The sequence below is a fragment of the Bolinopsis microptera genome, chromosome 7 (genome assembly GCF_026151205.1).
Source record: "Bolinopsis microptera isolate Bmic1 chromosome 7, MBARI_Bmic_1.0, whole genome shotgun sequence".
In the NCBI taxonomy this organism is placed as follows: domain Eukaryota; kingdom Metazoa; phylum Ctenophora; class Tentaculata; order Lobata; family Bolinopsidae; genus Bolinopsis; species Bolinopsis microptera.
Window position 1 is genome coordinate 17251393 of NC_087078.1, and position 25033 is coordinate 17276425.

At 37.7% G+C, this 25033-nt stretch overlaps 1 protein-coding gene and 1 long non-coding RNA gene across 8 annotated transcripts in view; one reads left to right on the top strand and one right to left on the bottom strand.

Annotated features, from left to right (window-relative positions):
- Positions 1–278: 278 nt before the first annotated feature.
- LOC134818438 (myosin heavy chain, clone 203-like) overlaps positions 279–25033 on the bottom strand; it is a 192939-nt gene continuing 168184 nt past the window's right edge. The window contains exons 2-23 of one of the 7 annotated variants that reach the window (XM_063827999.1): positions 15957–16096; positions 15562–15644; positions 15292–15403; positions 14882–15017; positions 14657–14734; positions 14473–14527; positions 14109–14327; positions 12831–12940; positions 11860–11941; positions 11612–11684; positions 11342–11405; positions 10403–10550; positions 10021–10191; positions 7668–7799; positions 6325–6463; positions 3995–4074; positions 3583–3775; positions 3311–3416; positions 2937–3088; positions 1782–1862; positions 1584–1641; positions 279–637 (exon numbers count right to left, since the gene is read on the bottom strand). In XM_063827999.1, coding sequence (XP_063684069.1) covers positions 1616–1641; positions 1782–1862; positions 2937–3088; positions 3311–3416; positions 3583–3775; positions 3995–4074; positions 6325–6463; positions 7668–7799; positions 10021–10191; positions 10403–10550; positions 11342–11405; positions 11612–11684; positions 11860–11941; positions 12831–12940; positions 14109–14327; positions 14473–14527; positions 14657–14734; positions 14882–15017; positions 15292–15403; positions 15562–15644; positions 15957–16038 — 2322 coding nt within the window. In that variant the 5' untranslated portion in view covers positions 16039–16096 and the 3' untranslated portion in view covers positions 279–637; positions 1584–1615. Of the gene's footprint in view, positions 638–1233; positions 1334–1583; positions 1642–1781; positions 1863–2936; positions 3089–3310; positions 3417–3582; positions 3776–3994; positions 4075–6324; positions 6464–7667; positions 7800–10020; positions 10192–10397; positions 10551–11341; positions 11406–11611; positions 11685–11859; positions 11942–12830; positions 12941–13568; positions 13679–13904; positions 14015–14108; positions 14328–14472; positions 14528–14656; positions 14735–14881; positions 15018–15291; positions 15404–15561; positions 15645–15956; positions 16097–25033 lie in introns of all 7 variants that reach the window. The other 6 variants (XM_063827995.1, XM_063827998.1, XM_063827994.1 and 3 more) reach the window with 6 other exon arrangements.
- On the top strand, positions 9167–9776 carry LOC134817777 (uncharacterized). Its single transcript, XR_010160567.1, has 2 exons — positions 9167–9247; positions 9440–9776. It is a non-coding gene; the product is annotated as an uncharacterized LOC134817777 (long non-coding RNA).

Genomic DNA, 25033 nt, shown 5'->3' on the forward strand with positions numbered 1-25033 from the left:
ACTAGCGCCCCTGCAGTGGAAAAACACATAAAACATACTATTGGAATGTCCAATTGGTTCGTTTTCTCATAACAATATAGCATATGGAGGGGTTCTGGTTGAATTATATCACTTCTGAGAGGTTTTAGAGATCGATTCTGTTAATTTCTCAATTTTCCGATTTTTCCGATTTTTCCGATTTTTCCGATTCCGATTTTGGCCTCATCAACCCTCATATCGGACATCGGGTTGGACCCCCCCCCCATATTGTTCTAGTATGATAAATAAAACAAAGCATGTAACCAAGTCCGTAATCACATTTCAGAAATAAAATCTCATCACAATGTTATATACAAAGTTTAATCACACAAATTAATCTACAAATAAAAGTCTCTGAACATAAATTCCAAGTTCCAGAAATGTATATCTCGCATTAAAGTCCCTTCTTCGACCGTTTATTACAGTGACATAATAAACATGCCAAACACTAAACAGCCCAAAGCACATTCGGATATGTCCAGTCATTTAGCTTTTTGACCTAAATTAAAGTAAAGCCTATCACTTTAAGAGAGAAGATTTAAGAATATTCATCAGGTCTGGTTGGTGATTGGTGATGGCTAACTTGTCCATGGCATGCCTCTTCTGTTCACTGGACGCCCTGTGAAATGAAGAGTCATTTTTTGTATTTTAAATTATATTTCGTTTAAAGATACTGTAAAATCAGCATGCGATGCAATTAATTTCCAAAAATTATAAATCTTTCGTGGATATAATTATATTAGCTAGATACCTTCAAAGATGCTTCTGGTGCTGAATTGGGCAGTCATTAACATTATTAAAAGATATAATTAATTGATGCTTCACTACTTTTAAGATGCTGCCGAGCTCTACAATTAACCCAAACCAGCGTGTTCATCAAGATAGAATACTGAACGTGGCCGGTGGCTGTATATCAGTTTAGCAGCTGTAAACTTTCTGTTGACTACATTCCTTTCATCCGTGGAGTGCGCGTGGGACCACTTGTGGTCGAGTGAAATGCGTGAGAAGCGAATACAGACTACAGAGTATACATCCCCGGTCAGAACTTGGGAATCAGGTACCATGAGGTCAAAACTTCCTGCTGCACGATGTAACATGGCTTTAGTCGACTTAGAATCCGGGGGGGGGAGGGCAACTCTTAAATCAAAAGATCACACCATTACAGATCAGCGAACCAATAGGTAGGCCGTAGGTCACTCAGCTCGGCAAACTTACTCGAACTACGAACTAGATGATTCGATTGTTAGGAAGGTCTTAGCTGTTTGGGAACTGTATTTTTGCTGAGCAGTGTTTTTTCTACCACCCGCTCCCGTAACTGCAGGTACTGGCAAGTTAGATCTGCTGCAGTAAAATTTAACTACCAAGACATAACGCACGAAGAAAACGACCATGAATGTTGAATGCATTTCCGAAGCATATCGTTAGCTCGATTGACAAACCTAACCTTTTTTACAGGACAATAGAATAAATGATATAACAATCCAACTCCAGTTAAACAATGCTTGTACTGCTGAGCATTCAAGCAATTAGCTGTCATGCAATTTCGAGCATTGTTTGATGATTACCCTCAAAATTATAATAGTCGTCTTGATTCCCCTTAAAATTGACCCACAGTCAGTGGTACTGAAACTTAGTTGTTATTTTGAAGAAAATTACGTTTTTACGAGAGACAATAATCTTTTTTATGGTCAAAAAAATTCAATGTTCAAATTCCGAACAAATGCCAATCGCCAATGTTTTAAATTCAGCTTTAATAAACTCACATGGGGGTTTTATGTCCGGCACAACGGAATAGTGTGGTAGCTGCTTTGATTGCGTGGCAGGAGGCTTCGGTGTGGGTGCCGCTGAAAAGTTGTAATGTGTAATCAACTAAGAAGATAACCAGATGAAGGCAAACACGCTGTCCTCTAAAAGTTATGAGATTATTAGACGGTCTACATAATAAATGCTAACAGTCAACTTTATATTTCTAAATCATACCATTACCATAGTGACCGCGCCGCGCACAAACAGACGCGCTTCCCGCGCGCAGGGTACTGAGTTCGCCGTGTGCAAAATTGAATTCAGTGCGAATATTCTAATTTCTACCCAATTAGCCAACTTCATATTAACCATAGTCACCAGACTGAATCAGGAAGACTGGTTCACAAATGGTCCCAGACACACCAAGGTGACACTGGGTAGCAAATATGCCACCATCATCAAAAACCTCAAAACTGCACTTAAGAACAACATGTTATAGAAATTCAGAACTGTAGTGCACAAACACTGTGGGCTGAATAGTGAACATCTCCATATTATTAGCGAATCAAGCACCAGCTAGAGCATGTCCTATGTGCGGCGATGAAAAAGAGACTGTCTCGCACTTTTTTGGACAGTGTCCAGCTATTGCACAACTGCGAGGGCAATACTTTCAGGATTATTACCTCTCTGTCAATGACGTCTTGGACAACCAATGCAATATGAACATATTACTACTAAATTGTCAAATTCGCAACTCGCACTAAGGCCTAAGCTGGACCAAACCGGATCGGCGTTACCTAATTCCTATTCTCGTGCTATTTTAGCTCATTATTTCTGGTTATAAATAATCCTCTCGACATTCGAGCATTTATTAATTCCCCCTCGGTCCTCATTCCACGTGTTACTTTACTTCCATCATTTTCTCATATATTTTCAGGCATACTCTTCCTGGAGGTTTGCCACACCCCAGAGGCAGACATCTTCATTATATCCTTTTGTGGACCACCTAGGTTCAGTGTCTTAACCAGCGGCAAGACAACAAACTTTCTAAGTAAAGAGAAACTAGGCTTTGGCTTTTTGGGGCCTAAAAGCAAAAATTTGGTAAAAATGCTCCCTAAATGTATTTCAAACCAACTCCAATCTTTATCCTTACAATGACAATTTTTGAAACTTACGGGATGCGACTCTGAAAATAAAGTTGTCCATGTTGCTTATCTGTTCTTCAAGCTGAGCTCGGATATCTGCTACTCGTTCTTGTCTCTGCTCTGTTGTTTGATGCATTTCTGTTATGTCACCAAGGATCCCCAAATCAACTCTAGCGTACATCCTGTAAACAGATCATCAGCTTTATTACAAAAAAATAGGGAACTACTCAGATCAGATATAAGGGCTTACGTTAAAGTTTGATCGTACCTTCTCTTGCTCTAGTAGTAGTTTCAATAAATAATTTTTGCCAATTCAATGTGTTATGCGATTAACCACTATTCCAAATGGTTACGTTTCATAATTTACATGTGCATGATCAAAAAACACAATTAATTTATCTTACCCGTCCATTTCGAGATCTTTTTTGTAGTTAGATATCAGTGCTGTTTTCTCTTCGACCAATTTCTTAGCCAGTTGAGTCACTTTCTTTTCCGCATTCGCTATCTTTTCTGAGGGTATAATCATTCATGTTACTAAAACTATCTACAGCTAAAAGGTTTTGCACTGGACCAATATTTCACTTGCTAAAGTTGTTAAACAATAAACAGCTTTAAAACACTATCACTCGATTGTTATGCCTTAAAAAGCGACAATTTAACAGAGTGAAGAACTAACCCTCGATGTCGACCACATCAGTTCTCAGATGATGAGCCTTCTCATTGATCTTATCGTTAGACTTTCCCATTAGTAATCTCTTCTCCTCCATCAACTTGATGTTTTGTTCTGTTTCTAGATTCTCACGTGCTTGTTCCCGTATTTGGTTGAGTGAACTGAACCTGCTGTCCCGTATCTGTGCGTTTAACTTCTCCTGCAAATTATAAAATAATTAAACGATTATAGAAATTAATTGTTAAGTTTCCAGTGCCTAATAACAGCACTTTGCTATTGAGTCAAAGACGCTATTATTGAACAACAGAATGTCTTGTAGTATCTGCAGAAAAGCTTTCTGTCGAGCACTATGTAAATCTAAGATTTTCATCATTCATTTAATGTTAAGATTATTATTTGTGGTAAAATGTAAGCGTACCCGGGGCATCTGTAGTCTTTTAATGTCCCTTTTTAATTTTGTGATTTTATCCTCCAAGGTCTGTTTGTCTCCTTTTCTGTCTGCAAAATTTGTTAAGAGGTTACAAGAATGTTTATAAGAACGTTTATACAAGAACGATTGTAAGAACGTTTATAAGAACGTTTATAAAGCGATCAAAGATAAAGGACAGTTTATGACGTTTATGAAAATAAGTCATACTTATATGTGCTCAACAACAACACAACGACTAATTCCTTTATTCTTATATTCTATAACCGAACTTGTGTTCAGATCAATTATTGTGATTAGCTTGACTGTTGGATTACTACATTATACTTTGAATAGAAAATAGGGTCCGTATTATAACGCTAGAGTGACAATATCTGATTAGATACTGTCTGTTCGTCACTCTACTGCAACTGTGACAATATTTTATTATCACGTTTTTATGGTTATTCACCCGGAAATGAGGGCCGTCAGGCTCGAATTTTCAGGTAAATAAACGTCATGTTCCCAACCAATTTGGGTAGAGTTGTACGACATCAGACTGTTCTAAAAAATAAGACAGTTCTCGAGAAAATCGCAAGTTAAGTTCCATTGGTCTTGGATAGCGTTATCACCTTGACATAGCACATGACTCGACCTCGAGTTGATATTGCCTGCACCTGGGTTAAGCAGACTAGGATAATCGAATGCTTGTTTATAGTTCCTAAATATAAGTATACGATTTCACTTTTCAGTCTGGGATTTTCAGTCTGTTCGTGGTCTTGCTATAAATATTTTGTAGTACGCAAATTCGCCTGTATTTTTATATCCTCACTGGACACGATTTATTATAGAATTGCTTTACAAAAGCAGGGCTTTCAATCCTGATATTCCTCTCCGACCTAAAAACCTACAATTTGGGCAACTGGTGTGAAACTCATTAGAGCAGGTAGTTTATGCATGTGTAGTTTATGCACGTGTAGTTTATTCACGTGTAGTTTATGCACGTGGGTACTTTTACCAGAGACCTCCTCGACATAGCACTAGACTGACACGTGAGGAAATCAGGATTGATTAAAGCGACTGTCGGCACTGTTTTAGGACTGTAATTACTGGAATTATAGTGACTGCTTCAATTTTGATTACAATCCACGTTGACACATTTGATAAAATTTAAAACGTTTATTCTGATATTAGGTTTATTTTGTGACAGAATCGGCGGCGACTTGTGTCGATCTTTGAAATTTGTTCCTAATATGTTATAATACCGGGGTAAGTTTAATAAAATGCAGTTTGCTGTAGTCATCAATACATATTTTATCCAATATTAGTACAAGTTATTGGAATATTATTGGCCGCTCCTCCAAGATAGGTGACATCACTGCAAGGATCGCTGGAATGCGTGGTCTTCATTATTGGGTCCTTCTTCACAACTATCTCTACAGCGTCGCAGGGAACAGTTTATTCAGCCTCATGTGTGGAAGATTCCCCATCACCATGTACCACACAAGTACGGTTTATCTCCAGGCTACGTTTTTGAAACCTTGCATTCATTCCATCTGCATGCAGACACAGCGCAGCTCCCGCCGTTTTCTGACAAAGTGCTTTAGGACCATTTTTGAAATTCTGAATTCTTTCACCCAAATTTCTTTTTTGGGTTAAGAACTATCCCTGAAAACCATCAGAGACTATTAGAACCAATCGCCGGCCCCCAGAAACCCCCTTTTTCGAACGGATTTTTAAGTGGTCTTTAAGCACTTTTGTCAGAAAACGGCGAGCTCAGCAGCAAACCAGTCTCTGTATGATAATTCAAACTTGCTGCTTTGCTGGAGGAATGACAGGGATATCTCCTCTCTGTCACACAATGTGATGGCCCTGACAAAGCTTAACGAATATCAACATTAGGTTAGATGATACTGATCTGTGTGTTTCTTTTTCGACAAAGTGCTTAACATATCTTAGGATCAAATACGAATAGCTGCAAAGTTATAACAGTTTAAATAAGGTTGAACGATCTGTTGTATAAATACAACGAATCTTATAACTGTAAGTTTAATGTGTAATATTGTAATCATCGTGTCCTTTGATCGTAATATCATGTATCATATTATAGTTGGATAGATTCGTTATCGCTTTGTAGATAATATCAAGTTTTTATCAAGCCCAAGTTTTATTAGTCAAGTTATTAAAGTTAAGTTATTAAAGTTAAGTTATTTAAGTTAAATTATTTAAGTTAAGTTATTAAAGTTAAATTATTTAAGTTAAGTTATTTAAGTTAAGTTATTTAAGTTAAGTTATTTAAGTTAAATTATTTATGTTAAGGTTAAATTTATAAGTTAACTTACCGACGGTTATTTTTTTCTCCTGCTCGTAAAACAGCTGTTTATCAGCGTATTCTTTCTCCAGTTCAACGAAAACAGGTTTCATCTCGTCCAAAGTGTCTTGCAGCTTCACCAGTTTTACTTGTGTATTTATTATCAAGTTCTGCGGAGTATGAAAATATTAAGTTCTGCCACTATTTACCGTGCGAATATTCACCACGCAAGAAATAAAATTGAAATCTCGATTTCCCAAGAATTTAAGTTTAACGGTAAATTTACCGACGATTTTTGCCTACTTTAACCAATTCTACACGTATCAAAGTATGTCTAGTTTTTATTAGTATTACAACATCTGCGGCCGGCCATCCGGGCACCCGGTTAACTTTCCGTTACTAAAGTCTCGCTTAAATCGAGGATTCTGCGTTCCCTCCATTTTAAACCAGATATTCAACTTTTTGTTTAACCCAGGCAAAAAATCGTAGGGAATAAGTATACCCGGGTTTGGGTATTATATGGGGTGGCCAAACGTTGTTACAATGAGGACAGAAGTCGACTCCTTCGCAATATAAACAACGACCTTTCTGTGCCCTGTGGAGGCGTATATATTTTGCTGCACGCGACACAGTTATGTAATAACTAATTGCACGCATAGCAATTCAACCTGAACCAGCATGTTTAGTGGTTGACGACTGTTACACAGGTTAAAATATATTTAAATTTAAACCCAAAATGCGGGTGTCAAATATTTGTCAGGTTCTGCACCCCTAAAATGATAAAACTACATTGAAGGATAACTGCGTGCTTGGTGATGTAATTGTAACTATGTAACCGCAGCGAAATTCTAGTTAAGGTCGGATCCCCGTCGATTTAACGGCTGGGAAATTTTATTCCGTTTGTCTCATGAATCATACCAGCCGATGACAGAACATCGGCAAAGACCAGTTACGGAACGGAGTATCAATATGATTAAGTCGTTCGAAACACTTTAAAACCACGACAAATCGACAAATTAGCTGGAGGTGAAGGTAAGGTTGATAACTATCAAACTGTTTAACTGGGATGCAGCCATTCGCTTCCAACCTCTTTGAACAATCATTATATACTAATTTATCAGACCAGAATGGATACTTTATCCAACCCATTTGTTGGAATTTAAATTTATCATATCATAGATTTCATCATTTACATCTGGGTGCTATATATCGTGCTATAAAACACTATTTTTGAATAGCAGTAAAAGAAGATTGCATGGGCTGAGGAGATTAAGTTCCACTCTAACCTGGCCACGCTTTTTCAATGAACGGCGATCAAAATCATACAAAATCATACAAAAAGAATGCCCGGGCTAATTAATGAATAAAACTTACATCTAGGTCCATGATTTCGTTGTTAAGTTCGTCACATTCGTAGAGACTTTCATCCTTGTCCAGTGACGATTGCTTGCGGAGCTCAATGACTAGTTCGTTACCCGATTCAATGTCTTTCTTTAGCGAGGTGATCTGAGAGTGTATGAAGGAGTTATGACCTAATGAATAATGGTTTCAATATTATGGCGGTATCCTCAATTTGACGGGCGTTCTTTCCCCCTTAATTAATGAATGTTGTCTGCATTGATTAAGCACAATCGTCGACTGACTTGTTGCTTAATTGAAACATTTGATTGCTATAGTATTGATTTGTAGTTTTATGCAAATTTCCAGACAAAAATCAGAATGTCAAAGGAGATTAGCAATTAGACTTAAATTGGTCGTAATTTCTTAGTTATAATTATAATTATAATCAAAATCTTAAACACTTCCACAAAAAGGTGGGACAACTGAACTCTAATTTTCCAGCTGATATGGTATGATGGGTACTTGTAATTGTGTAGGTATAAAATCGTCTACAGTAATCAGGGAGCAATAGTATGGTTAGCAGATCAACGCAGCGCTAGTTAGGAGCTCAAATGGAGCTATTTAAGATTCTCGGGAGGCTAAAACTGAACAGAATCCGTTCTGGTCCTCCTGTCGGAGTTCCTCTAGGCAACAACAGGCTGGACACTTGTAAATCTGTTTTTTTATCAAAGGATAGCTCCATTGGAGCAGCATGTTCCCGGTCGCTGGGAATCTTTTCATTCGACATACATTTTAAAAAGAAAATCTAGCGGGTATTCGAACTGCAGCCACTCTTCTACCATGTTATGTCATATAGAATATTGAAAATATATACGTGTGCTTTCATGGCTCACTTCTCGTGGCATGATCGAGCGTTAAATCGCCATAGATTCCTGGATTCCTCATTCATCGATGGCGATTTCCAGGAATTTTAGGTAGCGTGTACGGTTCTTAATAGTGATTAAATGGCTAGTCTTAATAACTACATAGTCTGCCTACTACCATCACATCAGTTGAATTCCTGCAATCTTTTAAAGCATTTCTAAAAACATTCTTATTCAAATCGTCTCAGCATGAACTTGAAAAACTTTATCAATGACTGATTTTGGCCCATATTTAGTGTTAGTTCTTTAATTTTAAGCTTCACTCTCTGATTTTAGTATGAACGATATATTTTCAAGTATTATATGATAGCAGTCCTAACTTTTATCACGATAGTTTCTGGGATGACTAGATTAAACACTGCTGAGTATAAGTTTATCTTAATAGTGTTGTTCTTAAACTTCAATTTATTATTATTAAATACCTAAAAATGCAAAATTATGACCAAGTTGCCTAGATTTTTTAAATTTATGTGGCATACGGCAAGATCCAATTTGAATTGGCTAGGAATTAACTTCCTGAATTCCTTAAATCTGTCAACAGATGATTATGCACGAACTTAAAAACAACAGATACTCCATTATTTTCTCTTAATTCATTATCCCAAACCAAGATGATGACGTTGATGAGGTTCGTAGTGGTGCTGTGCGCCCTTACTGTCCTGCTCCCTTCTTCTCTAGGTTTATCAGAAGGTATTTGAACACTTTCTTTGGTTAAATGTCAAGATACATTTACCACCTCCCTATCCTTTGTCTGGATCATGATATATTGGATCTTTGAGCAATACAAAAGAATCGTGTTTATTTTTGTAAAGTTCATTTATAATGTTTCACAAATTTAGCCTCACAAAACAAACCCATGACGTCATCACGAACCCTCTTCAGGTGACTCGGAAGACAAAATAGTAAAGCGAGGTGTGTCTAAGAGGTGTGTGGATAACGCCAGTTTCCGAACTTGTCAGAGAGCCGCTGAGAACAACCTGTGTTCTTTAAAGGGTAAACTTGGTGGATTTGGGTCCTCTATTAGGGCCAGATGTGCGGCCACCTGTAGGATGTGCTAGAAGTCCACTTGGTAACGTCATAACAAGCCGGTTCCATGAGGAAACAGATTTGATCCGGGAGATTGTATTTTTTAATTGCAGGATATATTTATCAATTGATTTTGTCGTTGGTATATTGCTTAATTGTAATGATTGATTATTCAATTTTTTTATCGCTTCAAGCATTTACTTTCCCTGTCAAAGTACTTTGCACTCATATCTACAAGGAGTTGAACTCAAGAATTTGCCGTCGCGATACTTGGAAATAAATGTAACTGTTTCATAAGTTATAGCTTTTCAACACGGAGTACATAGTCTGAGTAAAGTTTGAACCCACAACCAGATTGCCAAACTCCCTGAGGCCTGACTAACAAGCCAGCACTGAAATCACCAGTAACATGTTGTTCTCCTCAAAATAATCCTCACCTGCTGAACAAAGTTAGTGTTCTGTTCCTTAAGAGCGTGTATTCTGATGGTGAGGTTGTTCATCCCAAACTGGTACTCCTTCTTCCACGCCATCTCTTTCTTCCTTAATTTCTCCCTCTCTCTCTGACATACGTTCTTCTGGTCTACCTCATACGACAGAGATTCTCTCACCTGTACATATTAGAGTGAGAGATATTCAAGAGTTTAACTTTACCCTGTTCCTCTAATGGTCGAACTGCACTTACTGTTTCGGGGTGTAAGTAAAAATAAAGTTTTATCAGCATCCATTCAAACACAACTAATTATAACCAATATATAATGAATATTACATATATTCAAAATTTTGAAAACTCGACATTGTTCATTGAACTTGACACCTCACCTCCTCAATCTGACCAGTGAGAAGCTCCACGTTCAGTTTGTGCCCCTCGTTAGCCTGCTGTATCCTAAACTCCAGCTCAGCATTATCTCGCTTTAGTCTAGCTGCTTCCTCCGATTGGTCCAGTAATTCCTGCTTCGAGTTCTTCAACCTGTTTAGTGTTTACCGACATATTAAAAATGGCGTGCCGGAAAGTTGCGTGCGTACTCTAATTTATACTCTTGGGCGTCTATTATTACCAGCCTTTTAAAATTTGAGCAACACCATTTTCGAGAGTACCTTATAACCATGGAACATTTAACCACTTACCTTTTTTCAATCAAGCGGATTGATTTAAATCTTGGACAAATTGTTCTATACAATAAAATCATCTCACGAGATCGATATTGTACATTACTGATATAGTACATAACTCGACTGATATACATAGTACATTATTAACTGATATAGCACAAATTTGTAATCAACGACATAAATCATTAACTTAATTATTTAAACTTAATTTCTCATTTCAGCGGACGGTATAACTCACCAACATCTCAACCATCTAAGTTCTATGTTTTCGTTAGGTTTATCCCTACAAGTGCTTAATTAATGTACCCATCTTATACTTGTCGGTTGGAAACTTTCCAGCAGAAACTAAAAACAATAGATCTCCCTACCAGTATACAGATCTATTGTTTTGGTTTTATTTATATGCTGTTTAGTTAGTTAGTTGGAAGATTAGCATTCTAAGCCCATAATTCAAGTGAATTTAAATACACCCCTATAAGACCTATATCGCACTGTATACTAAATATGTGCCATCCTTTCTAAGATGAATCACGAAATTATAGAGAAAGGTAAAATGACTGAGTTTGTAAAATGTAAATCTGTAAAATTATTAAAATTAATAAAGTGATAAAATTGATAAAATTATTAAAATTAATAAAATTGACGTACGATTCGTTGAGAAGACGTAGAGATGCCGCAGATCGCCCAGCAGCGGTCTTTGCTCCTTTTAGAGCTGAGATGTTACCGTTGTTACAAACTCTCTTACAAATACTTGATGAAAAATGAAGAATGAAGGGGAAAAAGTTGTGGTAAAAACTTATGTAAGGAAATGGACAGTTAGAACTCGATCTATTATTTACTGATTGCCCTTCATTCGAAATTTCCTTTTTTTAATGTTAAGGTATTTCAATAAAGGTAAAAGTATTTCAATAAACGCACTGTTGTGCAGCTGATTTCGCTCCTTCTCCAACTTTGCAGCGTTTTGTGAAGCCTCTGCAAGCTCTTTGTGCACCTAAAATGATAAAAAGTTAAACAATGCACGCCGTCAGTTGCAAAACTGTACCAGCTATATTGTACGTTGCAATCTAAGATGATATTTCAAGATTGCACATTTGCACAAATACAAAGCGATTCTTTACTTGAAAGAGTTAAAACTTGATAAGTTGAAACTGAGGATGTTGATTTACCTTTTTAAGTTGTTTTTCTTGGTCCTCCCTCCTATCTTCATACTCTTTTACCATTATAGCAAATCCTCTACCGATCTCCTTACTGATAAGACATTATTTGTTTTTCTTTTAATGTTTCGGCTACCTTGCCAAATGTTTGGAAAATCTCAATTGCAGTATATAGTATGCATTTTATAATCTTTAATAACAGAAAATATAATTTCACATGCATGCTTTATGACTTATATAGAATAAACATTAAACATTAAGATTAAAGTTACATTAAATTTTTATTTCCGTGTATCAGCCACATTGATCATACGCTTCAGCATGCAACATAATATTGTCAGCAGATTATTAGATACATGCAAGTACATGCATGTCGCAAACATTAACATTTTGATAGTTCATGCAGACATGCTTCATTTTATTAGTTCGGAGGCAATGTCCCTATTAACCGATTAATAACCGTTTCTGTAGATAACATCTTCTTGAACGTGCAAATGGTCCTGACATTTGAATTGTTTCAAATGGCGACTAACGACTAAAGACTTTTTTGTTAAAATTTTTATCTAGAAAGTTTCAAAACATCTTCAACATGATAAAGGTGATAGCTGATTATACAAGATAAGGTTATTTATTGATGCTAGTACAATTAAGAGATATCTTATCTTTTCAATCAATAAATTTATTAGTTAAACTTACTTAGTTGTACTCGTTGGTACTTGAAATATATCAATTAGTATAAGAGCTGAACATTAAAAGGAGCGACAAGGAACTAAAAACTCAGCATAAGATAAATACAGCAGAGATATAACGAATAAAATAATCGGCTAGCGCATTTGAAATAACAAATTGAATAAGCAAAAAGGAATTAACAAGTTTGTTTTGTATTGCGGATCCTACTATGAAATGGAGCTATTTTTTCTGAAAAAAAAACAGCTGATTAGCAAGTATAGTAGTAGATGTAATTAATATTCATAATTTCGTACCCTCCATATGCGAGGTCATTAAACATGAGCTGGTTATTTTCAACCTCTTGATTTAGAGCAATGGTCAATTCGTCCAACTTTTCGGTAGAGAAATGGACTCCATTTCGGTGCTGAAATAACAGGTCAAGTAATGAGGACATTACCCAAGGTGACAGTTACCTTGCTAACAAGTTAGAGCGTGCTTTAAGCAGTGAGCTGTGGGAATTGGACAGGTGCGGTGCTGGCTAGCCCACTTATAAACTAGCTAACTTATAAACAGCACTTAGTTTACTTCACGGGTTACTTTCGTGTTTAAGTAGTCAGGTCGTCCGCTTCGATACCCTTTACTAGTTAACGTGGGGTGACTTTCCGTGCAGATAGCTAATAGTCTATTAGCCCTATCAAGGCGTTGTAGTCTGATTAAAGTGGATGACTCTAAGTAAAGTGGCTGACAAAGTCGTATTGTAAGATTGCACGAGAAAAAAAGTGGGCTAAAACTTACTTCCAATGAAGACTTCAGCGCTCACGCAAGATTTAAAAAGACTTCAGCTTCAAAATGTTTGTCTTAAATTAAACTTCAGCATTCGACAAAGGGGAAAGATAAGCGCAAAATTTCACTAATTATAGCAGAACAACAAGTGCCATTCACTTTACTCTTGGTGCTTCTTTTTTTCTGCGTCTATGAATAAAGTATAATGCCCCATTTTATCACTTCAATAGATATATGCGTGCATAAATGCTTGATCGGCTAAAATTTACCCTTTTACAACAATTTGTAGCAATTTTTCGTTATGATCAGTGTGTTGTTTTGATATGACCGTGAGTTGTCCATTCAGAGATCTGATCCGAGCGTTCACCTTGTATGCGACCTATAAATTGATTAGAATAACACATAAATCACGACATCAGGTTATATCAGGTACAACATGCCACAAGACGGTGTTAAGAACTTTCACACTTTCATCAACACAGCCATTCCTGGGGAACCGTAATGACAGTTATCATAATTCATATCAGTAATAATTCGGGAATCTATTACTGATATTGTCACCATTCCTGTAACGACCTACATGCTGACCCACGAAAAATTAGAACCTTTCGAAAATTTCTTCATTATGTGTCTTTCTACTCTCTCGTTCGTTCTTTTCCAAAACTTTATAAATACCGTCCAGCCTTTCCTTATTTTTGTAGATTCTCCGGATGGCCTAAAATTCAACAATTAACAAGTAGGTGAAATATTAATAGTCACATGGGGAACTAGAAATGAGTGGAAATAAGAAACTCAGTATAACTTCTTACCGCACGCTTGTCCTGGTTCTCAACTTTAACCTCGGCCAGAGCGAGTTTGAGTCGCTCAATTTTCCTGACAGCCACATCATTTGCACTCAACTGCTCCTCCTTTCTACGCTTTGTGTCTAGGATCTCAGCACGGAGATCTTTTCTTGTCACTTTAGCCTGGTCTCTCTCGTTGATCAGATCTTCATGAAGTTGCAGTATTCCATGTTCTGTTCTTCCAATCTGTAAATGATGATTTTACTGAAATCCCTAATTTAATCATCTCACTTTGGTATAGTTTCTGCGAGTAAGAAACTTACAATTTAAACACAATGGTATGTATTCTAAGTAGTAGACCATCTAAGATAAGACAATTTGTCAAACTTACATTCTTTTTGGTACATTTCACTTCTTCCCACGTATCATTCAACTCTATCTGGACCCTGCGATTATTCGGATATGAGGAGAGATGCAGTAACTACTAACTATAAGCACCGATTGATAGTTAAAAACACAGACACAATGTTAATTGTTTCGGAGAGAACTCAATTTTATATCGTTTTTTAACTCACTGAGCTTTATCGTTCAGAAGAAAGTTGAGATCAGAAACTATGTCTTCGTGTGTAAAACTTATGTTCTCCATCTTGGGGCTGAAAATAATGTTTATTATATTGAATTTTCATTATCATTGGGACAAACATTATTGGTAAGTCTCGACATGGTTAGATCTTTATTATGTTAATTAAATATACTTCAATTAATCAAAAAATACATAGAAATATTGAAGCATAACTCACTTTAAGACAGAATCATGATCATGAATTTCGTTCAGTTGATTTTTCAAAGCTGCAATCGTGTCCTTGGTTTCCTTTAACGACTGCTGAACTTCGTTTATTTCGTTTAGATTTGCTTGTCTGGCTTCATTTACAGCTCCTGTAAATATTAATTGTTATCAATATAATTATAATTACTTTGGTAATGAAAGACAGCACCATGATCAGAAACACATTATGAGTATTGAGTACATATATTTCAAAATATCATAGTCTAGATAGATATCTATCTAGTCCCCTGCTACACGGCATGTAAACAGGGATTGGCTAGTTAGAGGCGGTCCGTGTAGGCCTTACACTGTGCTTTTAGCAATACTCATAGATATTGTGTTGATAAGTTAATTTAGAATTCACAAATTCAAAAAGGCTATTACTTTGAATTTCTTTTTCTGTCTCTAACGGTACATTAAGTAATTTATGGCGAAGGACACTAGCTTTAATTGTCTCAGCCTCCAGGGCATCATGAAGACGTTGTCTCTCCCCATCCTGAAAAATTTGGTCACGCTAATAATGGTAAAAATCATTCTTTTTTTCAAGAAAATCTTTGAAAGTTCAAAATGAGAAACTTGAACATAATCTATCCAGCAAGAATGACACCAACTGAATGAATCAGATATTCAGTATTCACCTTTTAATTTACTTACCAAATCTAAGAGAGCCTGAACAACTACAACTACTCCTTTTGAATCCGAGGCTTGACATTCTTTTTCTTCTAATAGGAACTGAGCTGAAATAAAAATAAGTTCATGTCATCCGACTGGTGATTCAGCATTACACTACTGCATCTCAAACCTAATAACAATGTAATGTCATCCCCACTTCTATAACTTTATGTAGTACAGTGTTTTCGACATTTGCTTTAACATGTGCAAGGAAACTCTATCCTGCTAAATTAAGTATAACAAAGCAATCAGTTGTGTGCTGACAAACAATTGTGGGAATGTGTTATTCATTACATACAAAATACTTGTTAGCATTGATATTTTAAAAGTTGTGGAACTTTGAGAATAACAATTTTCAATAAAATCAGTCAACTTACAAACAGTTCGGAGATGCTGACAAGCATTTTCAACAATTCTGGAGTCAATCGGAGTGACAGCAGTCTGTATTTGACACGCCATCTACTAGCATAACTTCCTAATAGCTATTAAACCATTTCATGTCTTCCATTTGCCCTTGCTGCAACAGGTAATTGAGTCACTACTTTCTTCACTCAATTTAGTGCGCAGTGGGCCAATGAATTGAATTGAATAGTCCCTACAACCATAAATGAGTATAGAAAGATGGATGCAGACTCCAGGTGTCTCGGTCTGCCTAATGATTTACTGCAGCTATTTTCTTCCCCCGAATGTAATGTGGGCTTAACAATTCAGAATAAAACAAATATTCAGAATAAAACAAATATTATATTCAAATCTCTTTATTCAACAATATTAAATCATTATAGAACCTAATTTGTGGCTTGATCGTTATGTTAGGGCTATTCTGTTAGCTGATGCTGACAGGCACCGCATGCGGCAGAGACTTAGGACCATTAAGCTGGAGGCTTACAATGACCCTTTTTGAACCCCATGGCAGTGCTAGTTTTATTATGGTACAGATTGTAAATCGAAGTTATGAAAACGATCAATTAACATACATAATATGAACAATTGATGCCCTGATTTACAGCGTGCCCCCAATTTACTGCAAACCAAGATTCACTGCAAATGTTTCCTTTCCCCAAACTCTACTGTAAATCAGGATTATACTGTACTATGGTCTGTATGGCATAGTAAACAAGTTTTTTTTCGTTTTTTTTTTTAAAAAAAAGGGGGGACCCCCAACCCATGTAGCTGAGACACCTCACAGCAAGTAGACCAAAGTGGCTCTTGCTTGTGAAAGGTGCGTCAACTACCCGCCGAAGCGGTGGGTTGGGAGTCCCCCCTGGGATCATTTCGTCCGTAAAATTATATACAACATAAAATAGTACAGTAAAATATCAAAATTTACATAAACAAATCTAGAGACCTCAAAGCTCGTCTTCTGGGGGATGAGGTTGAAGGAGATGTCATGCAGTTCAAGATGCTGGGCCGTTGATCTTCCTCTGATTCCTCTTAGTGCAATGAGTGTACTTCTTAACAGATCAAATCTGAATCGTGTTCTGATATGATTTTTGACTTGGCTCTTGGCTTCTTTTTTTATGGTCAGCTATCATCTCAGAGACACGATCTACAGTAAACAAGTTTTGTAAATTAGCATTGACTAATCCTTGGAATTGGGAGGCAATGTTACTTTCGGCAGGCTGCTTAATGTGTCCTTAGATAGTGGTATGGCATATAAGTTTGTGATTTTTAGTGGTGGAGATAAGGTAATATGTGTCACGGCTCTCCTCTCGACATATGTCCCCCTGGGTTGACTGTCTTCAAGTCACAGACATTAGCTCTGTATGTTGAGGAACACGTAGCAGGGAATCTCACCTTTCCGTAAAATGATTGGACTGCCCTTGTTATTGCAGAGCTGCCGGACAGAAAGCCCAATTCAAGATGATACAAAATATCAATATTTGATAACTTAGTATACAATAGACTGCAACTGGAGATAAAATTATGTAATCTTGATCCTAGCGGAGGCTAACTGCTTTCATCAACGATAAACTAGTTTTATGAGCAGTGAAACCTGACTTTACCAAGATTGTAGGAAGAAGGGAAATTACTGTGGTAATTTATGATTTCATACTCATATACATCTGTTGAAAGTTTACCTGAGCGTTCTACTTGACGTGATTGACGCTTGTTTCACTGCATGGCAAGCGCGAGGGCTCTGGTTAGAGCAAATTTATAGTATAAAGGTGTACTAACAGACTCATAGTTTGGATTTAGAAAAGGCCATTCTACCACCCATGCTATACACAAATCTATAGACTCCGTTACTAAGTCTCTGGCAAGCAATAAACATGTCCTAGGGATATTCATTGACTTGAGCAAAGCCTTCAACACCCTTGATCACAATATTCTTTTATGCAAATTAAATTCCTATGGTATTAGGGGCACAGCACTTACCTTACTTAAAAGCTATTTGACTAACAGAAAGCAGTATGTTATGTATAACGATGTACCATCAGAAACAATGGACGTAAAATTTGGAGTACCACAAGGGTCAATTCTAGGACCGTTACTCTTCCTACTGTATATGAACGATATAGTAAACTGCTTTTCAGACAGTGAGGTGAGATTTGTACTTTATGCTGATGACACTAATATCTTCATATCAGGACCATCTAGAGAAGCAACATATTAAAAAGCCAACTTAGTACTTAAACATGTCTCGATTTACATGAAATGTAATCTACTTCATATCAACATGTCCAAATGCTGCTACATACATTTTAAACCTGCCTCTTAATATAATGACACCTGTGCACGGACTATACCATTTGCTATCCTGCTAGATGAATCTAGATCAATATTCATCAATGGTAAGGTTATTACTAAAGTCAAGGATACCAAATTCTTAGGTGTTGTTATAAATAGTAAGCTAAACTGGATTGCCCACATGCACTACATCCGTAAAAAACTGCGATCTATGACTGGTGCAATCTGCAGAATTCGGCACTCGATACCTTCTGAACTATATTTGAAAATATATAATGTTCTCTTTGAATCACATCTCAGTTATAGTATACCTTACTCGGAATTATTATGACCGGGATAAAGTGGCGGGTTTAGGGTAATTTCGCCATATTTTTCCAGAACCACATTTTCACCGGTTGTTAATAAACCCGCCGTCTCAGCTTTTATAGTAGAGGCTCTTACGGGCAAAAATACGTGTATTCTGCTACGAGTTTAGAGACCTAACCACTAATTAGACACAATAGTATGATGTCTAAGGATCGATAATATGTTAAGAAGTATAAATTTGGCTTTATTAGTCACGTGCTATACCAATGCGCGTTTTAAATTTTGACAGTCTATTACTGTAAGGCAAATACCCGGCTCAAGCTGTTCATAGGAATAAGATTATCGTGCGATATTTGCGCTGTGGCCAAATTATATACCATCCGATAGGAAAAACGCCAAATCGGATGTCGCAAGAAAAGCGAAACCTAGCGCAGGTTCCTATAAAAAGTTATGACTAAATAACTGGTCAAAATAAATATTTACACCGCGCAGCAAATAAAACAAACGAATATCAAAATAACATGCGCGTCGCTATTATGTATCGCTAGGCGTTACTATGGTTATGGCGTTACTATGGTTATGACGTCACAAATGACTATATTTGGAAATGAGGGGAAGGCTCCTTTCTCGCAACGGCGAGGTAGCGCAGTTGGTTAGAACACCAGCTTTGCAACCGCGAGGTTGCGAGTTCGAATCCCAGTGTCTGCCTGGTTGTGGGGTGAGCGTCGTTGACGTTCAGCTAAGGATCCTGAGTGGTCTATGCAGCCCCCCGGTATACTCAGCCGAATACTCGGGAAATCGGGTGTGAGGGTTAAATGAGGAGCTGCACATTGCAGCAGTCTCGGGCGAAGTAAGTATGGTACACAATACTTTAAGTTTAACAGTCACTGGCCAAAATAAATCCTTCGGCTTCCTGCAATTGGCTGGTTGCACGTGTGTAACAATGTAGCTGTTGGAATACTTCGAAGTAATATGTAAAGTGTCTTGATACAAAATTACTGTCATGTACTATATCATATATACTGTAGTCGATCAACTTAACCGACTATACCATATCAATTATCGTATGATTATTTGTACCATTAGTTCTGATTACCAATTCGCACTTGCAACTTGCTGGCCCAAAACTTATTCCTTGCCAAACTTTTATTTTTTCGTATTGTTTGACATACAAATGGCCATATAATAAGAATCATTTGATTCAGCCAGTGTCATTGATAATGGTATTGGTATGTTTTATCTCTCTTTTCGTGAGATTATTGTTGAACTTGATCTCGTGGTACATGTCTTCACATACAACCACTATACCTACGGGGGCGTTTGCATGGTTTCAGCAAGCTCTTGGCTATTTTACCAACCAGTACAATTCACAGACCAGCGCAATAAATTGTTTTAGACTATAATTAGAGTACTGCTCAAAGGTTACTATGAGTATGACATGCGATTATCAGTTCTACAAAATGTCTATTAATTAATAGTTAGATTGATAAAGTTCTTTAGATTTATTGAATAATCTCGGTCAAATTGAGTGGGTTCCTTGTTACAGCAAGACAAGAATTCAAACACATTTCATTCTATCAATAATTCATTTCAGTCATATTCAAGATTACAGTCGAAACATCCCATGAAATGCTTACTCTAAAATCTTTAAGTAAACGGTTGTCAACATTGCAGTTCGTCTCCTGGCCATGTTCTAGAAACCTTGCAGTCATTCGATCTGCAGACACAGCTTGGCAGCGAATCCGTCGCTGTACGAAGATTCATCTGCAAGTGCAGGCCCAAAATTGTTGAATGCAATGCCCTAGCCTATAATATCTGAATTACACCATCTTAAACCAAAACTCGTCCAGTTCATGCTCTCTCTCTCTTCCTGATAACCTGTAACCACCCATCAGGGGCTACTCTTCTCAATTTAAACTGGCTGCTTTGCTAGAGGAATGACAGAGATCTCCTCTCCGTGGTCTGGGTGGTCACACGATGCACCAATTACGAAAGCGATGTCAGCTATTTTAAATAACCTAACAGTTAAGACTCGGTTTTGATATTATAACTGTTTGCGTTACAGGGTTATGGAATATGGATATACAAATATTGTGTCAATGAAGATCACAAATAAAAGGTACAAAATACTTTCGGATGATGCAGATAAAATGGAATCATTACAGACCTGGCTGACTATCTAATTCTCTATTGTGTTCACAGTAGTTCAAGCCTAACATAATTGAAGATTCTAATAATTTAAGCATTGATCGTTGAAACACAGTTCAACAATGATCAAATAACCTAGCAGTAAGGTTGAAATATAGTACAATCGAAAGTATAACTAAATACCAATATCATAAAACCGTTAATATCAATAATCAAATGTCGAATTCATAGTGCAGCAAAAACAGCAGAGATAATCAATGACTTCGTACTCCTGGTTATTGTAGGCTTGCATGAAGGATTCCAGAAGGGAGTCGTACCTTATCCACTTGGCAGCTCTCTGGGGTGGAGGTCTTCTCATCAGCCTATCCGTGATCTTCTGGTCTGTTAGTCCTTGCTCTAGTTTGAGGGCTTCAAGGAATTTCCAGATGGTAGGATTTGAACACTGGACGAGGCTGCGGAAACCATTATGTCATCCTTCTGCAAGGTTCAAAGAGCGTGGGAGACCAGTTAGACAGCAATCGTACTGGTTCCAGGACAGGTGATCGAAGCGAGCAGGTCTGTTTGGTGTTCCCATCCACGTGGACTCAAAGTATAATGTAAAGACATCCATATCTGCGGAGAGGATAGGTCTAACTCTAAGGGTCTGCCATGCGTAGTGGACGTCACCAGGAGGGATGAAAGGTAGAGCTCCGATCCGTTGGAAGGCTTTCCGGATGTCGGATCCAACCACCTGATACTCCGGAACAAGGTCGGAGCGAGCGAAGTTCCTCCATAGAGCCTGTTTGAAGTGGAAGTAGCAGCCACGTAGAGTAGTCCCGGGCCAGACAGCAGTGACACTGTTCCGTAGCCCAGCTTCATAATCGCAAAGGGCGGTGTCTGGATGGAAAGGTCCAAAGCGATCCAGTTCTTCTAGTAGGTTTGTGTAGTGTTCTTGCCGCTTTCCAGGGAGAAGACCAAACGCCAGAGGAAGTCTGTAATTGTCTGGGGTGATTCCATGTACTGTCAGGAGTTGGGTGAATAGATTGGGTGCCACCTTTTTTTGTTTTGTGTTGCTGCGCTGAGAGGTGTTTATGTTGGTCGGCAGCTTTCTGCTTCAATTCTGCTCTGAACTCTGCTTTCTTAGCTAGAATTTCTTTAGCTAGGCAAATTTTGTCTTTCGCACGTACGTCTCCTGAGGAAAATAATTATTATTAATAGTCAAACATGAATCATAACACATAGAGGGGGGTTTGGTCGTTGATTACGTTATCAACATTTTCTTTTTTACCCTCTAGAATAATAACAATTTGACAATATTTTAATTCAAATTCCACTCAATTTCACTCTGATAGTGATAAAATTTAGAAATTGATCGAATATCCGGCTATAATACAGCAGGGTGTCATAATTATTGGCGTGTAGACAATTTTGCGTAGAATTTTAGCCCACCCAAGCTTTTAGAAACGATCATTACTTGACTTCTGAGTGTCAGTTTCCTATGGAGTCTTGATCATTCAAGAAATAATCCTTCATACTACAGTTTAGTCTAAAAATGAAGTCCGAAAGAAGTTAAATTTTGTCGATAATCACGACGAAAGAGAAAAATTTGGATTACTGGACTTAAAGCCTTCGGCTGCTTACCCTAAATTCCGGGATGAGTCCGCCTGACTATATTTTATTGCGTCAGTTAGAGGAGAAAGAGAGCTTTTATAAAATCTATAGTTTTCTATATGTTTCGCTATCGCCTGAAGAGCTGTGCACTTTAGTCTAAAGAATAATTTCAGAAAAAATTCACCGAAAAAAAATTGCACATAAAATCTCTTACTTCTTCGAAAATCTAACCAAGTATGGAATCGACCCTTTAAATAACGGCCTAAATTATGGGTTTTGAGGTACATCAACACAAAATTCTGAAATCAAGAAAAAGTTCAGACGATTATCTACAGACCAGTTTTTGAATTTTAAAATTTAGATATTCAGAAGTAAAGTTATGACCCGGCGAAAAATATTGATTTCATCATAAAATACACATAAAATTTCAAACACGCCAATAATTCTGACACCCTGCAGTAGTAAGTAGTTTAGAAGTTGCTTGGCCGGATATCATAACAATGATTTCGGCTCATAATCATAGCATGATCAGGGTAGCATGAAACGTAGAAAAAGTGTTTTCTAGGAAAATAGCCATGATTACGTACTTTTGCTGTCAGGAGGGCCGGGGGGGTTGGGTCTTGATAACGGTTGATTACGGAAGGGGGGAGGCCAGGGGGGTAAAATTTGTAAATGCGCGTATTACTGCGCGGCGCTAAAAATTATTCAAAAATGTTGACACTTAGGGGTTTTATCAGTATAAACAGATCGCGCCAGGGGCAGCCAGAAGATGAATCCGAGATTTTGGAAACATTTGAGACAACTTCTGATACATGTTTTTCGGCTGTATATGTCCGTGAACTGAGTGGGATTTGCCCTGGTATGATAGAGGGGCATGTGTACTAACATTTTCAGCCTCCTGGGAAATATTCCCTGATTCATGGAATGAATGAAATGAACATAAAATGAACATTTTCTTTTCACTCGCCTGAATTAAACTAAAACCGATTGGAATCGATCGGTATTGATACCAGGAGTGTCCCTGAGAAGTTTGGTGTGCCTAGCATGTTCAGAAAGGGCTCTGGGGCAATGTTTCCATTTTGGTTTCAGAGTAGTTGAGATAGTGGAAACATTTGAGACAAATTTGGAAACATGCTTTTACAGCCGTATTTATGCTTGTACTGACTTGGAATCTATCTGGTATGGTAGAGGGACACATGTACTAACATTTCCAGCCACTTAGAAGTGCAAAATACTCCCCTGGTTCATGGAATGAACGAAATGAACACAAAATGAACATTTTCCTAGAATTGCCTAAAATCAGCTGAAACCGATTGGTATCGGTTGGTAATGATACCACAAGTGTCCCTAAGAAGTTTGGTTAGCCTAACACGTTCTGCAATGGCTCTGGGGCAATGTTTCCATTTTGGTTTCAGAGTAGTTGAGATCGTGGAAACATTTGAGACAAATTTGGAAACATGCTTTTGCAGCCGTATTTATGCTTGAACTGACTTGAAATCTATCTGGTATGGTAGAGGGACACGTGTACTAACATTTCCAGCCACTTAGAAGTGTAAAATACTCCCCTGGTTCATGGAATGAACGAAATGAACACAAAATGAACATTTCCCTAGAATCCCCTGAATTGGGCTAAAACCGATTGGAATCGATCGGTATTGATACCAGGAGTGTCCCTGAGAAGTTTGGTGTGATAATCATGTTCAGAAAGGGCTCTGGGGCAATGTTTCCATTTTGGTTTCAGAGTAGTTGAGATCGTGGAAACATTTGAGACAAAAGTGTGACAAGGCTTTTACAGCCGTATTTATGGTTGTACTGACTTGGAATCTATCTGGTATGGTAGAGGGACACGTGTACTAACATTTCCAGCCACTTAGAAGTGCAAAATACTCCCCTGGTTTATGGAATGAACGAAATGAACACAAAATGAACATTTTCCTAGAATCCCCTGAATTGGGCTAAAACCGATTGGAATCGATCGGTATTGATACCAGGAGTGTCCCATAAGAACACGAACATCGGCTCTCATTAGTACCACATGCCATGAGAACACGAACATCGGCTCTCATTAATACCACATGCCATGAGAACACGAACATCGGCTCTCATTAATACCACATGCCATGAGAACACGAACATCGGCTCTCATTAATATCACATGCCATAAGAACACGAATAACGGCCAATCAATACCACACGATCTGTTCATGACGTGATCTGTACAATTACAAGATCCGATCAGAGAATGATAACGTACATGATGCTTACTTGAGCAGCATCAGCTTGTTATCCCTGTCACCGGACGAAGGGGTATAAAGGATATCACGACGAGGATCATTTATCTTACCCACCATCTTTACAGCTTTCACTACAACATCTCAGACAGTCACAACACGAAAGCACCTACCCCTTATTCCTTGGTCAGGAACGTACTTTACTACTACTTCTTCGACCCTCCTTCCTTGCTCGGGAACGTAGCTTTCTGCTACTTTCTGTTTGACATCACACCCTACATACCAACCTCCTTAGGTCGGTAACGTATCTCTCTGCTACCTCCTGTCCTCCATCACTTGTCGGATCGATGGATCGACAGCTCATCACATCATACATTGACCTTATTCGTGACTCACATAGCTTAGGATCTGTATTTGGCATTTATTTCCATGACATTAAGGATGAATTACCTCCTCTCGAATATGATTATTCTGATGACCTCACAGTA